General features: G+C 42.0%; 1 protein-coding gene across 1 annotated transcript; it reads left to right on the forward strand.

The window, feature by feature from the left end:
• Window positions 1–16,461: 16,461 nt before the first annotated feature.
• Window positions 16,462–19,675, forward strand: LOC142209211 (fMet-Leu-Phe receptor-like). Its single transcript, XM_075278139.1, has 2 exons — window positions 16,462–16,520; window positions 18,709–19,675. Exons 1-2 carry the CDS (start codon window positions 16,462–16,464, stop codon window positions 19,673–19,675), a joined length of 1,026 nt encoding a protein of 341 aa, XP_075134240.1.
• Window positions 19,676–24,183: the final 4,508 nt, after the last annotated feature.

The raw sequence follows: 24,183 nt of genomic DNA on the forward strand, positions 1-24,183 counted from the left end.
TATTACACTTCTCATCATTATCCTTCTGCATTTTTAACTTTTTGTATATTGACCATTATCCTGTTCACTATAAACATGAGCGCCAGTGTTCTTCTCCTGACCGCCATGAGTATTGACCGCTGTGTATCCGTCATGTGGCCATTTTGGGCTAGAGCTCACAGGACACGTAGACTAGTGAGGATCACTGCAGGAGGCATCTGGGTGATGAGTTTGCTCCTGACTGGTTTAGTGTTTTTCGTCTATGGATTTTATGTGGCTGATATAAATGAATGGTGCGTCAAGTTTCTGAGTTCTAAATATCTTGATAATATAAAACAGACGGCCCAGCTGATCAGATTAGTTACAATGTTTGTGACCCCTTTTCTCATCATCTTGACCAGTTATTTGATAATTTTCCTCAAAATTAGAAGAAGTAAGAGACCCCGGAGATCTCAGAGACCCTACAGGATCATCACCGCTGTTATATTGTGTTTCTTCATCTGCTGGTCTCCATATTACATCTGGCCACTGATACCCAAGTATAACAGAGATTATTTGAACTTCTATATAGTAAATACTATTATTATTAATCTGGCTATTATTAACAGTTGTATCAATCCCATCATTTATGTTTTCATGGGCCAAGATTTTAGGCAAAGTTTCTTCAGATCTATCCCCGCCAGGGTTGAAAGAGCGTTAAGTGAACATCCCGATGACCTGAGTGGAGAGCCAGGAGATGGCGGACGTACTCGCACTACAGATGTGTAAGATATATTCCTCTTACACATGGAGAACACACAGAAAGGGATATTGCAGAATCTAATTTATTTATTCAACGTTACAGAGAAGCAGATTTATTCATTTATTGTGATTTATGGAAAGGATTATATTTGTGACCCGACCACCACTGAATAAAGATCTGCCGCCAAATATCTGATGTTATTCGCATCCTTTAAAACTTTTTGGGTTAAAAACAAAATACTTTTTCTAGAATAAGATATAGAATAAAAATGAATTCTCTTTCTTTCTTTCTTTCTTTCTTTCTTTCTTTCTTTCTTTCTTTCTTTTTCTTTTTCTTTCTTTCTTTCTTTCCTTCTTTTTTTCTTAATACGAGACTTATTTATCTTTAAAAGAAAAAAACAATCAGTTCTGTGTCATTTATTTTCTTTTCAATTGTTTTATATATCTTTGTTCCCCTCTGACAAAAGCTTGCATGGCATGGGGCTCGTTCATCGTTCATCTTACCCTTCGTTCACATCTGCGTTTGGCATTCCGTTCGGGGGGTCCCGATGCAGACAATTAAAATGTCACTTTGTCCATTGATCAGTGGAGAACGTTGTAGTCTTTATAGAGCACCCATGATGACAACCATTGTTCTGTATGAAAGTGAATGTCCTGTTGTCACTGGTCAGAAGAGGGTACAATAATACTGAAAAATGGGGTGCCTTCAGGCAAAATTTCAGGGCTAGTTCACACGGGGGCAAGGAGGCTGATTTTGACAGCGGATTTCGCCTCAAAATCCGCCTCCATACAATGGTGGTCTATGGAGACCACTAGCGTTCTTTGTTCCGCTAGCGGCATGTTGCCACTAGCGAAAAAAAGAAGCGAGCTGCCCTTTCTTTCGGCGGATGCCGCAGCTCGCTAAGCCGCAGCTTCCGACTGGTGGCAGCAACCTCCAGAGTCAGCCCATTCATTTAAGCCAACTCTGGATCTGCCCGACTGCCCCTCATGTGAATGAGCCCTTACCCTCAACAATTAGGCCTGTTAACCACTTCCAGATCAGACGATAAATTGTAAATTGTTTTTCACTTAATGTGTCAGCTTACATGTGTTTGGCCTCCTTTTCCTTTGAGCATAATGGGCTTTGACATTCACTGAAAAAATAAGAAATATCTTTTATTTAAGGAGATACTCGTTATATCGGGTTATATAAGGGTTATAGTTGTATGAGGTTATATAAGGGTTATATTTGTATGGGGTTATATAAGGGTTATAGTTGTATGGGGTTATATAAGGGTTATAGTTGTATGGGGTTATATAAGGGTTATAGTTGTATGGGGTTATATAAGGGTTATAGTTGTATGGGGTTATATTAGGGTTATAGTTGTATCAGGTTATATAAGGGTTATAGTTGTATGGGGTTATATAAGGGTTATAGTTGTATCGGGTTATATAAGGGTTATAGTTGTATCGGGTTATATAAGGGTTATAGTTGTATGGGGTTATATAAGGGTTATATTTGTATGGGGTTATATAAGGGTTATAGTTGTATCGGGTTATATAAGGGTTATAGTTGTATCGGGTTATATAAGGGTTATAGTTGTATGGGGTTATGTAAGGGTTATAGTTGTATGGGGTTATATAAGGGTTATAGTTGTATGGGGTTATATAAGGGTTATAGTTGTATCGGGTTATATAAGGGTTATAGTTGTATCGGGTTATATAAGGGTTATAGTTGTATGGGGTTATATAAGGGTTATAGTTGTATGGGGTTATATAAGGGTTATAGTTGTATGGGGTTATATAAGGGTTGTAGTTGTATCGGGTTATATAAGGGTTATAGTTGTTTCGGGTTATATAAGGGTTATAGTTGTATCGGGTTATATAAGGGTTATAATTGTATCGGGTTATATAAGGGTTATAGTTGTATCGGGTTATATAAGGGTTATAGTTGTATGGGGTTATATAAGGGTTATAGTTGTATGGGGTTATATAAGGGTTATAGTTGTATGGGGTTATATAAGGGTTATAATTGTATCGGGTTATATAAGGGTTATAGTTTTATCGGGTTATATAAGGGTTATAGTTGTTTCGGGTTATATAAGGGTTATAGTTGTATCGGGTTATATAAGGGTTATAATTGTATCGGGTTATATAAGGGTTATAGTTGTATCGGGTTATATAAGGGTTATAATTGTATCGGGTTATATAAGGGTTATAGTTGTATCGGGTTATATAAGGGTTATAATTGTATCGGGTTATATAAGGGTTATAGTTGTATCAGGTTATATAAGGGTTATAGTTGTATGGGGTTATATAAGGGTTATAGTTGTATGGGGTTATATAAGGGTTATAGTTGTATGGGGTTATATAAGGGTTATAGTTGTATCGGGTTATATAAGGGTTATAGTTGTATCGGGTTATATAAGGGTTATAGTTGTATGGGGTTATATAAGGGTTATAGTTGTATGGGGTTATATAAGGGTTATAGTTGTATGGGGTTATATAAGGGTTATAGTTGTATGGGGTTATATAAGGGTTATAGTTGTATTGGGTTATATAAGGGTTATAGTTGTATGGGGTTATATAAGGGTTATAGTTGTATGGGGTTATATAAGGGTTATAGTTGTATGGGGTTATATAAGGGTTATAATTGTATCGGGTTATATAAGGGTTATAGTTGTTTCGGGTTATATAAGGGTTATAGTTGTATCGGGTTATATAAGGGTTATAATTGTATCGGGTTATATAAGGGTTATAGTTATATCCATTATTTCAGTCTCCAGCAAAGTTTGCAATGGACGATGGGTAGACTGGCTTTTGGAGGTCAAATTTTCAATGGCTTTAACAAACCTATCAGTAACTTTATTATAAGGTGTTACTCTTCTTCAGGTGCTTCTCTTCTTCTGACTGTAGCAGCGTCTTCTCGTCTTCTCTGTCTATATCAGTCTGGAGTGATCCCACTATCAAACACATCTTATATTCATCTTGTCACTATATAACAAGAACTTCCTTCATCTAGAGATATATTCCCATGACACATAACAAGTAACAGGCTTTCCTTATCGCATTTTTTATCAGTTCTCGTGTTCAGTTCTGCCTTGTTAATGTAATAGCGCCATCTCTGGAGATTCCTAGAAATGACATTGTCAAAATGGAAATTCAATGAATAACAAAAGTACATACCCAAAAAGTGAAAAAGATCTAAATAAATTTGATTAATAATTACATCCATACCCCAAAGAAACTGTATAGAATTCTACTTTCCTCGTCTGTCCTCTTCAGTCGTTCCCTCTCTTCTCTCTTGATTGAACTTGATAGACATACGTCCATGTAATCTTTCTTAGACTGTATACAGCTGCTCCTTCTTCTCACCTAAGAGCAAATCCAGGTAAGTACAGTCTGTAGTTCTAGGTCTCTGACTATAAATAACAATGTTATTCTGTAGGTTTTCTATATTTCTGCTTAAATTTGACCAAAAACTGCATCAGGTTTTCATACAAATCCTCAAAGCAGACAAAAATATCACATTTGATCATTTATTCATATCTGACCTATCTTCAAGTGATAAAAGTATGTGAACCTCTCAGATTAGCAAACAATGTGAAAGTGAAATTATAGTCGGATGTATTTATTCAATAGGATGATCATTAGGTGTCAGAGAGTGAGCTGTTTCATTCAAAGATCGATCCAAGTCTGATGTTCACAACACATGTTTGTAGAAGTATATTATGGAGTGAACAAAGGAGATTTCTGAGGACCCCATAAGGAGAGTTGTTGATACTCAAAATGCTGGAAAAGGTAACAAAACCAACTCTAAAAAGTTTGGGCTCCACCAATACAGAGTCAGACAGGCTGTGCACAAATGGAAGACATTTAAGACCATTATTACCCCACCTGGGAGTTGACCAACAAAGATCATTCCAAACTCAAGGCACTGAAGAACCCAAGGTAATATCTAAAGATGTAAAGTCCTTTCCCAAATTAGCTGACATTAATGTTCATGAGTGCACCATCGAGAGGACACCAAACAATGGTTTGCTAAAGATCGCCTGGGTAAGCCAGAAGACTGTTTGAACAATGTTTTGTGGATGGATACAACTAAAACTGAGATCTATGGTTTAAATGCAAAGCACTATGTTTGGCGAAAGGAAAACTCTGCATAAAAACCTCATACCTTTGGTAAAACATGGTGGAATGTGCCTGTTTTACTGCACCTGGGCCAAGTTCATAGAAGAAACCCACCAATATAACAATATAACAGAGCTGAAGCGAGAAGTTCATAGAAGAAACCCACCAATATAACAGAGCTGAAACAAGCAGTTCATGGGAGGAAACCCTCATATAAGATAAGATAATCCTTTAATAGTCCCACAGTGGGGAAATTTCAGTATGTTTCAGCTGCATAGTAATACAGATACAGGATAATACACAGTAAATATTGCAGAAGTAGTAGACACACATATGCTGAGAAAGATATACTAGGAGTCCATAGCAGCTTAGGAACAGAGAAGAAAGAAGGAGGACATTCATAATCATTAGTTCTCTGTGCGGAGTGATCTTCGCTTGGTCTGATGTAGATTATACAGCCTGGTCACGGTTGGAAAGAAGGACTTGCGATAGCTCCTTCTCACACTTGGGGTGAAGCAGACGGTCACTTACAGTGCTGCCAAGTCCCATCAGGGTCCCATACATGGGGTGGGATTTGTTCTCCCGCATGGATGTCACCACAGACATTATCCTTCTGTCATCCACCACCTGTACTGGGTCCAGGGGGTTCCCCAGTACAGAGCTGGCCCTCCTCATCAGCCTGTCAAGTCTATTTCTGTCCCTGGTTGATATACTGCTCCCCCAGCAGGCCACACCGAAAAAGATGGCTGAGGCAACCTAAGAGTTGAAGAAGGCCCTAAGAAGTGTCCCCTGGACTCCGAAGGCCCTCAGCCTCCTGAGCAGGTAGAGTCTGCTGTGGCCCTTTCTGTGCAGCGCCTCCAGGTGATCAGCCCAGTCTAATTTATTATTGAGGAGCACACCCAGATACTTATAGGTCCTGACTATCTCAATGCATGTCCCCTGGATCTCCACCGGGGTCGGAGCACCTCTCCGTTCACTAAAGTCCACCACCATCTCCTTGGTCTTCCCAGCATTAATCCTGAGCTGGTTCTGCTGGCACCATTCAACAAAATCCCGATTTAAGTCTCTGTATTCCCTATCGTCGCCATCAGTGATAAGGCCGACTATAGCAGAGTCATCGGAGTACTTCTGTAAGTAACAGCTGGAGGAGTTGTGCCTAAAGTCAGCAGTGTACAGTGTGAAGAGAAATGGGGCAAGAACTGTACCTTGTGGTGCCCCCGTACTACAGATCACAGTGTCAGACACACAGTCCCGGGCTCTCACATACTGAGGGCGGGTTGTCAGGTAGTTTAGGATCCAGTTGGACAGGTGATGGTCCCTCCACCAAGGTTCAGCTTCTCCCTCAGTAGCTCTGGCTGAATGGTGTTGAACGCACTGGAGAAATCAAAGAACATTATTCTCACAATGTTCCCGGGTTTCTCCAGGTGAGAGAGAGCTTTGTGAAGAAGGTGGATGATGGCGTCATCTACCCCAATGCCCGGCCGGTAGGCAAACTGGAGGGGGTCCAGAGTGGAGCTCACTAGGGGGCGTAGGTGTGTCAGGACCAGTCTCTCTAGGACCTTCATCAGGTGGGATGTCAGTGCTACAGGTCGGTAGTCATATGTTCGATCTGTTTCTCTTTATCTAATTTTAGGACTTGTGTCTCATCTAGTTTTACGTCAAATGCAAAAACAGAAGATTCTGAAGTGGTCACTTACTTTCATGTACCATTGTATCTCGCCAGCTTCCACCTATTTGTCATAGACTACAGTGTATGGTAACTCCATTCTCATAACACAGAATAGGGAAGTTGGTGAGAATAAAGAAGCTTTGGCTCTACTGAACTAAAGAACAGACAAAAGCCGGAGAGTCGGTGAGTATTATACTAGGAGGTAGCAGATATGGACTGAAGTAACGGGGTTCTTTAGATTATATCAGAAATGTAAAGGAAAACTAATAGGCAACAGTATGAAATCTGTACAAGTTTCCCATACCATGTGTCATGTATAATACCGGTGTCTTCTTATGTGACAGAGGAGGCTTTGGATAGATAGATAGATAGATAGATAGGAGATAGATAGATAGATAGATAGATAGATGATAGATAGATAGATAGATAGATAGATAGATAGATAGATAGATAGGAGATAGATAGATAGATAGATAGATAGATAGATAGATAGGAGATAGATAGATAGATAGATAGATAGATAGGAGATAGATAGATAGATAGATAGATAGATAGATAGATAGGAGATAGATAGATAGATAGATAGATAGATAGGAGATAGATAGATAGATAGATAGATAGATAGATAGATAGATAGGAGATAGATAGATAGATAGATAGATAGATAGATAGATAGATACATAGGAGATAGATACATAGCTAGATAGTTAGATAGATAGATAGATAGATAGATAGATAGATAGATAGATAGGAGATAGATAGATAGATAGATAGATAGATAGATAGATAGGAGATAGATAGATAGATAGATAGATAGATAGATAGATAAGATAGGAGATAGATAGATAGATAGATAGATAGATAGATAGATAGATAGATAGATAGATAGATAGATCCATAGGCTATAATTATCTGAATTATCTGATTGTTGGATTGCCAACCATTAGCCCTCGCCCAGATCTTCTTTTCAGGGGTAGATCTGGCAGGGAGGTTGTTCCGGCCGCCATCTGGAAGAGCTAAGCACAGATCTTCTGTGGATGTTGCTTGCTCCAATCCTTCTGTCTCTTCCTGCCATCCCAGACTGACTGGAGGATGGTGAGATCAGGGCTATATCTGTGAGTGCCATATCATCACTTCTAGGACTCGAGGATTTGGCTTTCCAAACATGTTTGTGGAATGTGAAGATCTCAGTAATCGCCAATGTAACCAGGGATCGGGGTTATAGGGGAACTGTCCTGTGTAAGGATAGAGAAAAGTCAGGGGGTACAACGAGGTCTGACCTATTGAAGTATAAGAGATATACAAGGGCAGATAACGAAAGGAAAGATGTGACCTCAGTAATATTTAGTACAGACGGGACTATCACAATGTGGGGACAATCACAAAGGAACATTCACCTGTGTTATATACACACGAACTGTGCGCTCACATTTTAGGAACAGAATGTAAATTTGTATCTAGGAGGCGACCACTACAGGGGACAAAGTGTCAGACAGATTTGCTTGAACACAAAGGGCTCGTACAATTGTGGTCGCCCATGTTGTGAAACTTGCAAATATATGAAAAAACAAACAAACCTTTTTTAACTCTAATCACACAACAGTCTATGAAAGTTTGTGAACACTTCAGAATTTTTTATATTTTTCTATTAATTTGAGCTAAAACTGCATCAGATTTCACATAAGTAGATAAAGAGAAGCAAATGTAATGAATGAGCCCGTGTGGCTTTTGTGTGGTGATAACTCATCTTGCACATCGGTTTGGAGGAATCTTAGCCCATCCCTCCTTACAAAACAGCTTCAGTTCTGTTACATTGGTGGTTCCTTCCATGAACTTCTCATTTTAGGTCCTTCCAACACATTTCGATTGAATTAAGATCAGGACTTTAACTTATTCCAAAACTTTAACTTTCTTCTCCTTTAAACACTCTTTAGGAGACTGTCTCGTGCACTTAGTGTCATTGTGTTGTTGCACATCCCACGTTCTCAGACAGATGTCCTGACAATTTGAAGGTATAACTCAGAATTCATTGTTCCATCAATGATGGGAAGTCTGGTCCAGATGCACCAAAAACATTCAAACCATGATACTATCACTGCTATGTGTCACATATGTTTTTAGGTTTTTATCCTGGAATTCAGAGTTTTCCTTCCTCTATAAAAAGTTTCTCATTCAAAGCAAAAAGCTATGTTGTTCTTCTGTCCACAAAACATTGTTCCAATAGTCTTCTGCCTTGTCCAGGTGACCTTTAGCAATGGCTTTCTCTGCCATGCACACCATGATTGCTCAGTGACTCATTGTCATGACCTTATTTGTATTTTGGTGTGTGTGTTGGTTGGGGATTTGGTCTGGGCTCCTGTGTTCTGCTAGGAGTTTCTTTGCCACTGGACCATCGGTTTTGGTATTTGGAGTCAGATGCGGGGGCATCTCATCTGCAGCATGTATCTTAACCAAATTGCATCTTAACCGAAGTGCAGATTAACCAAAGTGCACTTATACATGGCATGACTATGACCTTCATTCTTCCTCTCTTCATACAGGTATACAGTCCTATGAAAAAGTTTGGGCACCCCTATTAATCTTAATCATTTTTAGTTCTAAATATTTTGGTGTTTGCAGCAGCCATTTCAGTTTGATATATCTAATAACTGATGGACACAGTAATATTTCAGGATTGAAATGAGGTTTATTGTACTAACAGAAAATGCGCAATATGCATTAAACCAAAATTTGACCGGTGCAAAAATATGGGCACCTCAACAGAAAAGTGACATTAATATTTAGTAGATCCTCCTTTTGCAAAGATAAAAGCCTCTAGTCGCTTCCTGTAGCTTTTAATCAGTTCCTGGATCCTGGATGAAGGAATTTTGGACCATTTCTTTCTACAAAACAATTCAAGTTCAGTTAAGTTAGATGGTCGCCGAACATGGACAGCCCGCTCTCAAATGATCTGAAAACAAAGATTGTTCAACATAGTTGTTCAGGGGAAGGATACAAAACGTTGTCTCAGAGATTTAACCTGTCAGTTTCCACTGTGAGGAACATAGTAAGGAAATGGAAGACCACAGGGACAGTTCTTGTTAAGGCCAGAAGTGGCAGGCCAAGAAAAATATCAGAAAGGCAGAGAAGAAGAATGGTGAGAACAGTCAAGGACAATCCACAGACCACCTCCAAAGAGCTGCAGCATCATCTTGCTGCAGATGGTGTCACTGTGCATCGGTCAACTATACAGCGCACTTTGCACAAATAGAAGCTGTATGGGAGAGTGATGAGAAAGAAGCTGTTTCTGCACGTACGCCACAAATAGAGTTGCCTGAGGTATGAAAAAGCACATTTGGACAAGGCAGCTTCATTTTGGAAACAAAAATTGAGTTGTTTGGTTATAAAAAAAAGGCGTTATGCATGGCGTCCAAAAAGAAACAGCATTCCAAGAAAAACACATGCTACCCACTGTAAAATTTGGTGGAGGTTCCATCATGCTTTGGGGCTGTGTGGCCAATGCCGGCATCGGGAATCTTGTTAAAGTTGAGGGTCGCATGGATTCCACTCAGTATCAGCAGATTCTTGAGAATAATGTTCAAGAATCAGTGACGAAGTTGAAGTTACGCCGGGGATGGATATTTCAGCAAGACAATGATCCAAAACACCGCTCCAAATCCTCAGGCATTCATGCAGAGGAACAAGTACAATGTTCTGGAATGGCCATCCCAGTCCCCAGACCTGAATATCATTGAACATCTGTGGGATGATTTGAAGCGGGCTGTCCATGCTCGGCGACCATCTAACTTAACTGAACTTGAATTGTTTGTCCAAAATACCTTTATCCAGGATCCAGGAACTGATTAAAAGCTACAGGAAGCGACTAGAGGCTGTTATCTTTGCAAAAGGAGGATCTACTAAATATTAATGTCACTTTTCTGTTGAGGTGCCCATACTTTTGCACCGGTCAAATTTTGGTTTAATGCATATTGCACATTTTCTGTTAGTACAATAAACCTCATTTCAATCCTGAGATATTACTGTGTCCATCAGTTATTAGATATATCAAACTGAAATGGCTGTTGCAAATACCAAAATATTTAGAACTAAAAATGATTAAGATTAATAGGGGTGCCCAAACTTTTTCATAGGACTGTATAATCTGCTATTGAACCCACCTCTGCTTTGCTGTCTGAATTCTCCCTTCGATCATCTGCTGTAATATTCAATGGTATATAATCCTGTATTTCACCTCTGCCTGATTACTGAACTATATCCTAGCATTTCATCCAGGCTGTATATTTTTTGCACTTCCATGTCTTCTTATCTGCACTAGTGTCAGTCTTTTGTTCTTCACTGATTTTATTGGTGTTTCTGGCCAAGTGTTTACTTGGATCCACACTGCCAGTCTCCTCATGTGTCACAGTTTGTAGATTAATTAGTTAACGACTTAAATTAGTGCTAGTCTGAAGCTGTGCTTTCCTATATAAGTAGATATAGCTTATGGGGTGCATCTCATATGCGGGGGCATCTCATCTGCAGCATGCATCTTAACCAAATTGCATCTTAACCGAAGTGCAGATTAACCAAAGTGCACTTAAACAGGGCACGAAACAGGCTAACCATGGCAGAACACCAGGTAAATTTCAACCTAAAACAACAAGTTTTACCACATGGTATCCTGTAGCTGCATTGTCTCTTACTATCTTAGCCATTGGCTTCCTGCAGATCTCTCCTCCATCTCTACCACCAGTACACACCATCCATATCAGTACCTCTCTTCTTCCTTCTCCCATGTACAGCTCTCAGACACTTTTCACTCTCTTTAATCACCCCTTTACTTCTTTTAGCAGTGAAACTAAACATAAGCGCCCACATAAATCACTGAACCCCCTTCTGTCTCTGTCCATTCTGCTCCTCCTCGCTGCTGGGGACATCTCTCCTAACCCCGGCCCTCCTTCCTTCACTAACTCTTCTCCCTGCACACATAGAAGGCCTACAAACCTCATCAATATTTACCGTGTTCCTTCCCCTCATCTCTCCCCTGTCTCTTTTAACTGCTCTCTCTGGAACGCCCGCTCAGTGTGTAACAAACTAGAATACATTAATGACTTATTCCTTAGTAAATCCCTCGGCCTGCTCGCCCTTACTGAGACTTGGATCCAGCAGTCAGATACGGCCTTCCCTGCTGCTCTGTCTCATGGTGGCCTACAATTCTCACATACCTCTAGGCCTGATAATAGGCAGGGTGGTGGGGTAGGATTACTTCTGTCACCGCAGTGCATTTTTCAGTCCATTCCCCGGGTCCCCTCACTCACATTCTCCTCATTTGAAGTCCATGCTATCAGACGTTTCCGCCCACTCTCCTTACGTGTAGCCATGATCTACCGCCCACCTGGCTCACCCTACCAATTTTTGGACAACTTTGCTTCTTGGCTTCCCCACTTTTTATCCAGTGACATTCCTACCCTCATCATGGGTGACTTTAACATCCCTATTGCCCCCCCTCACTCCTCGGCTGCCTCACAGTTTCTCTTATTAACCACTTCTCTTGGTCTCTCACAATGTTCTTCTTCCGCCACACATATAGATGGTAACACGATTGATCTAGTCTTCCATCGACTCCTCACAGTCTCTAAATTTTCTAACTCTTCTCTGCCGCTCTCTGACCACAACCTATCTCTCACCATCAGTGCTCTCTCCCCTTCACAAGACGCCCCTACCCATCACACATATAGGAACTTGCGTGCTATTGACACCCAGCACCTCTCAGATACTCTACAGTCCTCCCTGTCCCCTATCTCTTCAATCTCCTGTCCCAATCTGGCCACCAGTCACTATAATGAAACCCTCAAAAATGCATTGGATGAGGTTGCTCCCCCCTCCACTCGTAAAGTCCCACATAGGAGGCAGCAGCCCTGGCACACGCCACAGACACGATTTCTTCAGTGCTGCTCTAGGTGTGCCGAACGTCTCTGGCGAAAATCACGCTCACCTGCAGATTTCCTCCACTTAAAGTTTATGCTTAAAACATATAGCTCTGCCCTTTACCTCGCCAAACAAGACTATTTCACCGCCCTCATCTCTTCTCTCTCCAGCAACCCTAAAAGGCTTTTTGAAACCTTTCACTCCTTACTCACACCCAAGGAACAGACGCCATTCACAGACCTTAGTGCTGATGACCTGGCCATGTATTTCCATGATAAAATTGATAAGATCCGTCAGGAAATTACTGCCCAAGGCCCAGGTGGCATTGACTCCCACACCTACGATAGTACTGATCCCCTCACCAGCCGCACTTCAGACTGTCCATTCTCATCTTTTGAACCTGTTACAGAAGAGGAAGTCTCCCAGTTACTTTCTTCATCTCGCCCCACAACCTGCAGTAGTGACCCTTTCCCCTCACACCTTCTCCAATCTCTGTCCCCTGCTGTCACTACTCACCTTACTAAAATATTTAACCTCTCTCTCTCTTCTGGAATCTTCCCACCCTCCTTCAAGCATGCTGTTATAACCCCGCTACTGAAAAAACCCTCCCTGGACCCATCCTGTGTTGCTAACTATCGACCCGTCTCTAACCTCCCCTTCATCTCTAAACTTTTGGAATGCCTGGTTTATTCTCGGTTAATTCGTTATCTCTCTGCTAACTCTCTGCTTGACCCCTTACAATCTGGTTTCTGCGCTCTGCACTCTACTGAAACAGCTCTCACAAAAGTCTCTAATGATCTACTAAAGGCTAAATCCAATGGTGACTTCTCTCTTCTTATTCTTCTGGACCTCTCTGCAGCTTTTGACACTGTTGACCATCAACTTCTCCTCACTATGCTCCGCTCAGTCGGCCTCAATGACACTGCACTCTCCTTGTTCTCCTCTTATCTCTCAGACCGCACTTTCAGTGTATCATTCGCGGGCTCTGTTTCCTCCCCTCTTTCCCTTGCTGTTGGGGTTCCTCAGGGCTCGGTCCTCGGCCCCCTGCTCTTTTCTCTCTACACAGCCCCCATTGGACAAACCATCACCAGATTTGGCTTCAGGTACCATCTTTATGCTGATGACACCCAATTATACACATCTTCCCGTGACATCACCCCTGCACTCATACAGAACACCAGTGACTGTCTCTCTGCTGTCTCTAATATCATGTCCTCGCTCTATCTGAAACTAAATCTCTGTAAGACTGAACTACTACTGTTTCCACCATCTAACAGATCTGTCCCTGATATATCCATTGCAGTCTCAGGCCTTACTATAACTCCTAGGCAGCATGCCCGCTGCCTCGGGGTCATATTTGACGCAGACCTTTCCTTCACCCCTCATATTGAATCACTCGCACGTTCATGTCACCTCCACCTCAAAAACATCTCCAGAATACGCCCTTTCCTTACCAGAGATACACTAAAGACACTTACTGTCTCTCTGATTCATTCTCGCCTTGACTACTGTAACTCCTTACTAATCCGTCTTCCCCTCACTAAACTCTCCCCTCTACAATCTATTCTGAATGCAGCGGCCAGGCTCATCTATCAGGCTAGACGCTACAGCGAGGCCTCCGGTCTGTGCCAGTCACTACATTGGCTGCCTATTCATTATAGAATAAAATATAAAGTTATTACTCTCATCCACAAGGTTCTCCATAATGCCGCACCTCCCTACATTTCTTCCCTCATCTCTGTCTACCGCCCAACCCGTGTTCTCCGCTCACTCAATGACCTAACACTTACATCCTCTATTATCAGAACCTCCCACGCTCGTATACAAGACTTCTCCCGAGCTGCACCACTTCTCTGGAATGCTCTACCCCGGACAATAAGATTAACTCCCAACTTCTACAGTTTCAAATGCAAACTAAAGACGCATCTTTTCAGACAGGCCGATCACAATTCCTAATGCACAAAATTGTCTGAACACTGTATAAGCAATGCCGCCCCTGCTACCTCTTGTGTCACCCCCTCTACCTCATAGATTGTAAGCTCTTTTGAGCAGGGCCCTCAGTCCCATTGTGTGAAATGACGTTCTTTGTTATGTATGTCTGTCTGTATCTGAACCCTATAAATTGTACAGTGCTGCGGAATATGTTGGCTCTATATAAATAAAATGTATTATTATTATTATTATAGTCCTCTGAGCATACTTGAGGTTCCAGGAATCGAACCTCAGGTGTTAATTATTTGCCATCAACCTATGGGAGGATTCTGGGGCCTTTATAAGGATAAGGGCAGCTCCACTAGTTGCTGGTTTTTGTGGTCCCAACCTAAAATTTGTGGCCCTGGGAGGAGGAGTGTTTTGCTTGTGCTGCAACTGTCTAGGAAGGAGTTTGAGTGTTGTTTGTGTGTGAGTTTGGTTTTTCCCGCCACACTTCTACTCTCCCCTGTCCTTCACGTTTGTTTGTTTGGCACTATCTGGTTGTTTGAGGTGGGTTCCAGTTTATTTTGTCCCGGTCCTGTGTTAACCCTTTCCTCACCTCTCCACTGTCCCTCTCCTCATTCTCTTGTTGTGTATTGTGTTGTGCTGCGTGTCCGTTGTCCAGCACATCCCGTCCTGTTTGTTTGTCTGCAGCTGCACCTTGATTTCTGTAGGGGTGACCACCTTAGTATCCCCAGTCCCTAGCTCTCTTGCAGCTCTTGCCCTATCTGTCGGCTAGGTCTTTGTGCTAGAGAGCCAGGAGTTGTCGGGGCCAAGGCTAGCTTGGGGGCAGCTGACCACCACCTGTAGGCAGGGCCTAGCTAGCCACCGTGGTGTCAGGGATAGTCTCCTTCCCCTGTTTCCTTAGCGGTGCAATCTGCAGTCCGGAATCTGGGTCTGGACTCAGACACGAACATGACACTCATGAACATGAACATTAGTTGATGTGAGAGGCCTTTAGATGTTTATCTTGATTATCTTGGGTCATATGGTCTGTGATCTAAGCTGGCTTTGCTATCATCACTTACCAATGTCTCAGTAGATCATGATGGACTGGTGGAGAGGTCACAGTTAGTGTTGAGCAAATAGTATTTGTTGAATACCTCGCCGGCATAGGAATGCGTGTAATTGGCCAAACACCAAGGGGTTAAACGCATTGAATCTTTGACGTACCAGCGAGGTACTCAACAAATACTATTCACTCAACACTAGTCACAGTGCAAGAATCCCATGGCTAGGATGAGACTGAACAAAGTGATGGGGAATATAATGATATTGTCCATGAGAATTCTGTTGTGGGCAGGCAAGCAGGCAACAAGGTCGGGATGATATTGAGATGACATCTGGTAGCGTTGATAGTAATGATCCTAGCCAGCCAGGCCACCTGCTTCTTCTCCTCTTCCATTTTAGCATCAGGCATCTATGAGGGAATGTGTGTCCAGGAAACAGCAATATGTTCTCATGTGTCATCCATGTGGTCTGCAACTTTATCCCGCACCTTCCTTTGATCAGTCTTGAGGGAAGATTTCTTGCCTCCATTTTCTCTAGGAAAGCTGTCGTTGCTTCTTATTACCATGTGGTCTCTTCTTTGATATGTCTATGTGGAAAGATGTGAGCACCACTGTCAACACATTGAGCAGCAGTTATGAGTAGGAACTTTACCCATGACATAGCTTTCTTAGCCCACGGGGTCATGGTTTTGAGCATCATTCAGGAGCTTCATTTCAGGTTCTGGTTCTTCGGTCTCAAGATTTGTTTGGTATGGTGTGAACCACAGCTTAAATGACCTTAAAATATAGTGGATAACACTGCCATGGCTCCTAGGAACCCGCCTATCCAATTTCTAGCTCTCTGCAGTTCAGGGACGTGCCTGGCAGGGTTGTTCCCGCCTCCTTCTTGGAGAACCAAGCATTGATCTTCTGAGGATGTAGGCTTGTCCAATCCGTCTGTCTCTTCATGTCATCCCAGACAGACTGGATGATAGTGAGATCTGGGCTATATCTGTAGGGGCGATATCATCACTTCCAGGACTCCTCCTCCAAATTATTATTTTTCTTTTTTTCTCTTTTAGGTATAAAGTCAGAATGGATCCTGCTGGATATAACCTGACCTCACCAAATACAACTCTGGATTACAACAACCAGTATGTTATATTCATTCAAGTGAGAGTTAGATTAGATAACAAATGTCATGAAAAAAGCAAATGTAGCAAAGCGTGCAGCACTATTTATCCCACACTGAAGAAAACTATAAGATGGTGTACATTGTGTAACATATTAGACATTGCATTGTGTCCTCTGTCTATAAATAGGGTTGAGCCGATCTTGGGATTTCAGTATCGTTTTTAAAATCCGATTTCCGATCATTTTCCATCCAAACCCGATCCCGTCCCCAATTCCGATCCTAATGCAAGTCAATGGAATTTTTTAATGATCGAAAATTGGATTTAAACGATTAAACAATAAAAACAATAAAAACGATCCTATTCACTACACAGCATGGAGTCCAAAAATTGAAGGCTTCAATTTTTGGACTCCACAATGTGTAGTGATTAAAAAATTTGCTGGCTACTTAGTCCCCCCTGCTGTCCAGTTACCTGCAGAGAACCACTGCTGCTCCCTGGAGTTCCCAGCCATTGTTCTCTGTCTTCTCGTCTGTAATTCACATGGCAGCAGAGCGCCGTACACGCCCCGCCTCCCTAGGCTAGTGTTACTGATGCTGGGAGTAGGTGGGGCTTGTTGTGGCTTAGGAGAGTGTGGGCGGGTACAGGACGGGGAGACATGAGTGCATCACTCACATCTCCCCTCCCACTACCTGCCCATACTTTTCTAAGCTATAAACAAGCCCTGCCTTCTCCTAGCATCTGTAACGCTAGCCTATAGAGGCGGGGGCACGTACGGCGCTCTGCTGCCATGTGAATGACAGAGGAGAAGACAGAGAACAATGACTGGGAACTCCGGGGAGCAGCAGTGATTCTCTGCAGGTAAGGTTGAGCGATCGGGATCGGAATTCCGTTCCCGATCTTTTGTAGGCGTGATCGGAACTCGATCATGATTGTGAAATTTACTCGATCACCAATTGGGATATGATCTTTTCCGATCCCGATTGCTCAACCCTATCTATAAACCAAAAACACAGATGTGAACAGACCCTTACCTAGACTATCTATTTGCAGGGCTGGGGTGATATGCTGGTTCTGGTGACAGTAACCTATCTCCAGGGCTGGGGTGAAATATTGGTTCTGGTGACAGTAACCTATCTATCTGCAGGACTGGGGTGATACGCTGGTTCTGGTGACAGTAACCTATCTATCTGCAGGACTGGGGTGATATGCTGGTTCTGGTGACACTAACCTATCTATCTGCAGGGCTGGGGTGATATGCTGGTTCTGGTGACAGTAACCTATCTATCTGCAGGGCTGGGGTGATATGCTGGTTCTGGTGACAGTAACCTATCTATCTCCAGGGCTGGGGTGAAATATTGGTTCTGGTGACAGTAACCTATCTATCTGCAGGACTGGGGTGATATGCTGGTTCTGGTGACACTAACCTATCTATCTGCAGGGCTGGGGTGATATGCTGGTTCTGGTGACACTAACCTATCTATCTGCAGGGCTGGGGTGATATGCTGGTTCTGGTGACACTAACCTATCTATCTGCAGGGCTGGGGTGATATGCTGGTTCTGGTGACACTAACCTATCTATCTGCAGGGCTGGGGTGATATGCTGGTTCTGGTGACACTAACCTATCTATCTGCAGGGCTGGGGTGATATGCTGGGTCTGGTGACAGTAACCTATCTATCTGCAGGGCTGGGGTGATATGCTGGGTCTGGTGACAGTAACCTATCTATCTGCAGGGCTGGGGTGATATGCTGGTTCTGGTGACACTAACCTATCTATCTGCAGGGCTGGGGTGATATGCTGGTTCTGGTGACACTAACCTATCTATCTGCAGGGCTGGGGTGATATACTGGTGACAGACTTTCTTTAAGACAAAACATAATGTTAGAAAGGACCAATCTACAGTATATATGTTATACAGGAAAAGTGACCACAAAGATGAGATCCTGCTCAGGTTGGATAAATAACCTTTTTTTCTTGGACATGTACAACCTTTTCTTTCTGCTTAACTTCAAAGGAATAACATGATCATAGTCTTACTGATTGCGCCTGAATAATGCAATGCAGTCAATGAGCCCTGAGACCTCTCTTCTGGGTTTCCTTGGATTATAGTGTGGCCACCATTTGATTTCCATGTACACCTCGCTGTATGAAGTATTTCTGAAGCAATAAACTCCTTATTAATCTTCTGCCCTATTTTGTCTTCTAAGGTCATCTCAAAAACTTTATGAAGCAAGTAGCTGGCAGAACACTGAAGACATTTTACAGAAGATATCATTTTGTTTATACGGAATCACTTTTGTTCTTGGGATTATCGGTAATGGATTAGTCATCTGGATTGCCGGATTCAGGATGAAGAAGACAATTAGTGCCGTGTGGTTCCTCCACCTGGCCGTAGCGGACCTTCTATGTTGTGCTTCTATTCTTGTGCGCTTTGCAGAGGAACTTCACGTTGTCTCATACATACCAAATGTAAATCCTTTTTGTATGTTGATCATGGTCCTGTTTGTTCTAAACATGAACGCCAGTGTTCTTCTCCTGACAGCCATGAGTATTGACCGCTGTGTATCGGTCGTGTGGCCTTTTTGGACTAAAGTTCATAGGACACGTAGACTAGTGAGGATCACTGCAGGAGGCATCTGGGGGCTGAGTTTGCTCTTGACTGCTTTGGTGTGTTACTCATGTGGATGGTGCATAACCTCTAGGAATGACAATGATGAGACGTATAAACATAACTTACAAAAGATCACTTGGCCAATCAGATTAGTTATAATGTTTGTGATCCCTTTTCTCATCATCTTGACCACTTATGTTACCATTTTGATTAAACTTAGAAGAAGTAAGAGACCCCAGAGATCTCAGAGACCCTACAGGATCATCACTGCTGTTATAGTGTGTTTCTTCATCTGCTGGTCTCCATATTATTTTTGGCCACTATCACCCATGAATCAGGGAGACTACTGTCAATTCCACATAGTAAATACTATTGTTCTCACCCTGGCTCGTCTTAACAGTTGTGTCAATCCCATCATTTATGTTTTTATGGGCCAAGATTTTAGAACTGGTTTCTTCAGATCTATCCCCGCCAGGCTTGAAAGAGCGTTAAGTGAACATCCCGATTATCTTTCCAGAAACCGAGAGGGTCTTGAACATAAAGGCAATAAAGATGTAGCTTGAAGGAAGGATTTAATAGGATCTATCATTAGCTGATATATATGCTTGTATCATTGTAACCTGCTCGCTAAATGTCCAGCTGATCGGTCAGTCAGTCGTCTCGGCCTTCGGTTCTCTATTTTAATCTGTTGTGTTCTCTTGTCTGTGCCAGTTATCGTATAACGTAACTATCCCTGTGATATTAGACTAGTAACTCTTATCTGACACCGCTCCGTTTTCACCTTTCTTCTGAACATCTCAATAATGCATGTACCTTGTATTGATCCTGATTTGTATGACTGTATATTTAGGCTATGATTAAGGAGACTGTAATTATTCTCCGAAACGCGTCAGGCTTTATTGGCATCATATGGAGGTTCATAGGATCTTGTGTGTTTTTTAAAAATGTAAATGTTGACTTCACATATTAAAAGTTACATTTTATGGAGTAACCGAATGCTGGGTTTTCTTTGGCCATCTTCATTCTGCCTACAAGCCGAGGAGTAGTCCATTATCCGTGCAATGGTCATACTTGGCAAGCACGGTGATGTTACTTTGCCACGGGCGGAACCCACGATCGCCTTCTTAACTATACTGTCCACTCCCGCAAAACCAGAGAGAGGACCAGGCCTTATAGGATAACGAGTACGGGCAGCACGGTGGCTCAGTGGTTAGCACTGCAACCTTGCAGTGCTGGGGTCCTTGGTTCAAATCCTGCCAAGGACAACATATGCAAGGAGTTTGTATGTTCTCCCTGTGTTTGCGTGGGTGTCCTCCGGGTACTCCGATTTCCTCCCACACACCAAAGACATACTGATAGGAACTGTAGATTGTGAGCCCTATATGGGACAGTGACTGTCAATGTCTGTAAAGCGCTGCAGAATATGATGGCACTATACAAGTAAGCATAATAAATAAATAATAATGTTTTTCATATTCTGAAGGATACCGTGAGTGGGTGTCTCCCCCTTCCCCTTCTTTCCCCCATTTCCCTTCATTATATGCCCTACCTTTGACAGACAGCCATTGTCGACTTTTCTTTTAGATAAATAATTGACCAAAATTATTTTGAGGTCTTTCCATTTTTGATAACCAGCCAGATTGAATAAAGCAGCAGACTGGCATTACTAGAGTATGAAAGCCCACAATGTTTGCGTTTTTGAAGCCTAATAGCAGCAACCTGCAGCTACAACAGACCCTAACCATCACTAGATGATCAGATACCGGACACTACCTGGTTCTTCCTAGTACTCCTGATTGCAGTGGGTACTGGGTTAATAATGGGGATTAGAGTTCTCCTATTTAGATGCTAAAACTGGACGCTGTCAATCAGACCATGGCCATGACGAAGGCAGTATTAATAAAGTCCATTGAAGTTGCTTTTATGCAGTCAAGCAGCCAATTACATTTATACTTGCCAAAGGTTACATGGGGGAAAATCAGTGTTATTATACTGATAACCACGGCTACAGGGTGTAAGCCATTCCTAAGCTGGCATTGTCATTGTTCATTTATAGTATAGAATTCCACATGAACTCTTACCAGCCCTTGAAAAATGGATATAACATGGGGCTGGAAGTAGTTAATGGGTTATATACCTCCAGTTATAACTCTTTAGTGATATAGAGTCCTCCATATAATAAGGCCAAACAACACATTTCCAATCCCTTAAATAACAAACCACTAACAATATCTGCAATCCATCATCTTTCCAAGTCATTCAGTCCAATCATCACATGTGTAGTAACTTTTACAGTAACATATGACGTTCAGATGTAACCTACAAGTCCAGCACCTTTTATAGTTCTTGAGATCTACATGACTCAAGGGTCCCCATTGAAAACCTTCTCAAATATGGACTGGAAGGATCTCCAGAGATTATCCTTAAAGCCCCAACCAATAAAAACATAGAGGAAAGGATTAACATAACTGTTCCTGTATGCCACAATGCTAGTGCGCGGAATCCCAACATGAAGGACATTTTGATGATCTACTACATACAATGTGAGGATAGAAAAAAAGTTATAAGGAAACCAACAAAGAAGAAAATGATCACAATGGCTATGACTTTGTCGTAAAATTATAATGTAATCATAGGGAGATGACAGAATAACGTGACAATGATAGGGAAAGGAATAAGAAATGCTATTGTGAAGTTTATAAACATGTAATGTATGAAAAACATTCTTATCTTTAAAAGCTGACTGGTAGATATAGTTGCTTATGCTTGAAACTGGTATAATGTGATATGATAAGATGGCGCCTGTATCCAGGATAGGTGCAAGAAAAACAAATGCTTGGCTTGCTGCCAGAAGACATCTCCCCAAGGTTACCACGCAGGACCGGGAGTAGCTGGCTATATATGGAACTGCTTAAGCTTACCAATCAGGAATGAATATGAAAACTTACATTGTTATTATCTCTCTTCCTTTCTCTGCTACTATTTAACCTCATGTTCTTTTAATAAAAGTGCGTAAGTATTTTCTTCTTGGTTGAGAGAGGAACTAATACCAACATTGTGTCTGGTGTCATTTCCTTACTGCTGGCACTCATCCTAATTAATTAGGATGATGCTAGTGACCCAGGATTATAGGTCAATTAATCATCAACATAACTCTGGCCTTATCACTCTGAGGAATCACATTATAACTAAACCTTGTATCAGGACATGTCGGTATCTTCTGATCCCTCAAGTCTATAATTGTTATAGCACATTGAAATCCTAATTTTTCTCTAAATATAAATTATGGTAGGCCACATGGAAAAGCCAGGATCCAAACAGCTATGGCAATGAAAATCATTAGTGTTAGGATTTGATGGTATTGTCACAAAACAGGGAAGACGACAAAGATAAAACGGTCTATAATGATGATGGTTAGAAAAAAAGACAATTGCAGCAAATTTATAAATTTCACTATACCATTCAACTTGTACATAAAGATCCAGTTAAAATCATCAGCCAAGTGGATCATACTAAATAAGAGAAATAATGTGAAGAACCAAATAACACTGACTGTCTTCCTCATCCTGAAGATTGTGAACCAGATCCCCATAATCCCCACTATAAATATCAAAGAATAGATGTTAGGATTGGGTTCCACAGGCTTCCCGTCCAGCGCATAGCACCACCTGCGGGCCAATCCAAACTTCGCCCTCGGTGTTGTGCAGTGAGGTGTCTGGAGTCTAAGTCCAGCTTTCGGCCCACTGAGCATGCGCAGACATTTTGGAGCTGCTCAGAGGCTAAGTGCCATTCTCTCCCTACTGAGCATGCTCAGACATTTTGGGTCCATTCAGAGGCTAAGTCACATTTTGGCCATACTGAGCATGATCGGTGATGTCATGCCACCGCCCCTGTTGGGTGGGGACTAGCCTTTAAATATTGTGAGCCGACGCCTGCCCGGTGCTCACATTTTGCCTAGTAATACTTAGAGACAGGAGGTTAGAGACAGGTTCCAGTCAATTGCAGGAGCTGAGTAGGGACCAAATTAGAATTCCTTGGCTCTGCCATTTGGAATCAGTAACCCTATTCTTTGTCTAACTGCCTTGTATCTCCTTGCAGGTTTAGGAGTTTGTTTTGTGACTGACCAGGAGTGAAGTTAACCCCTGGCAATCTTGTTTTTGCAGCAGAGTGAAGCACGTGCTAGGGCCTGGTTCTCCTCCTGTAATTAGCAGGTGCTTCTTACAAGGCTTCATTTGACTTCACTCAACTGCTATACACAGGCACGCTCTCCCAGTGAAGTTAACTGGAGAGAGTCTGTTGCAGCCTGTTCACATTTGTGCCGCACAACATCACTGCCAGTGCAGTTGAACTGGTGGTTCATATTCAGACATACGGCTGCCCATCTGGGCTTGTGGACCTCGCTGCAGTGTTCTGCAGTTTAGCGGTTCTGGTTGTGTTCATTATTATTTTTATATATACACACAGAATCGTAACAATAGATTGTCAAAGAGAAATAATTCAGAGATGAAAAGTTCTAATAGTATTTTGTGGTATTACTAGAAATGCTATCCAGGAGCCCAATACCCGAGGTCGGCTGTGCTGTTGTGATGTCCTTCATAATATAAGTAGTAGAAGGTAGAACAGTTCAAAACTGTATAAGAAATATAAAATGAAAAAAATATATATATTATAAAAAAAATCTTTAAAAATTGCAATTTGTCCATTGGTTCAATAGAGAGTTTCTGATGTCACCCGCTGGTCTTTACGACAGTAATAGGGTTGAGCCGATCTTGAGATTTTCAGGATCGATTTTAAAATCCGATTTCCGATCATTTTCCCAGCCGATCCCGATAGTGAAATTTGCTCGATCGCCGATTGGAATCCGATCTTTTCCGATCGCTTAAACCTAGTCAATGCTTCTCTATGGGAAAAGTCACTTTTAGGGTTGAGCCGATCTTGAGATTTTAAAATCTGATTTCCGATCATTTTCCAGCCGATTGCAATTGTGAAATTTGCTCAATCGCCAATCGGGATCCGATCTTTTCCAATCCCTATAGCTCAACCCTAGACAGTCACTGTCAGGTTGTCAGTC

This window comes from Leptodactylus fuscus, chromosome 6, assembly GCF_031893055.1.
Source record: "Leptodactylus fuscus isolate aLepFus1 chromosome 6, aLepFus1.hap2, whole genome shotgun sequence".
In the NCBI taxonomy this organism is placed as follows: domain Eukaryota; kingdom Metazoa; phylum Chordata; class Amphibia; order Anura; family Leptodactylidae; genus Leptodactylus; species Leptodactylus fuscus.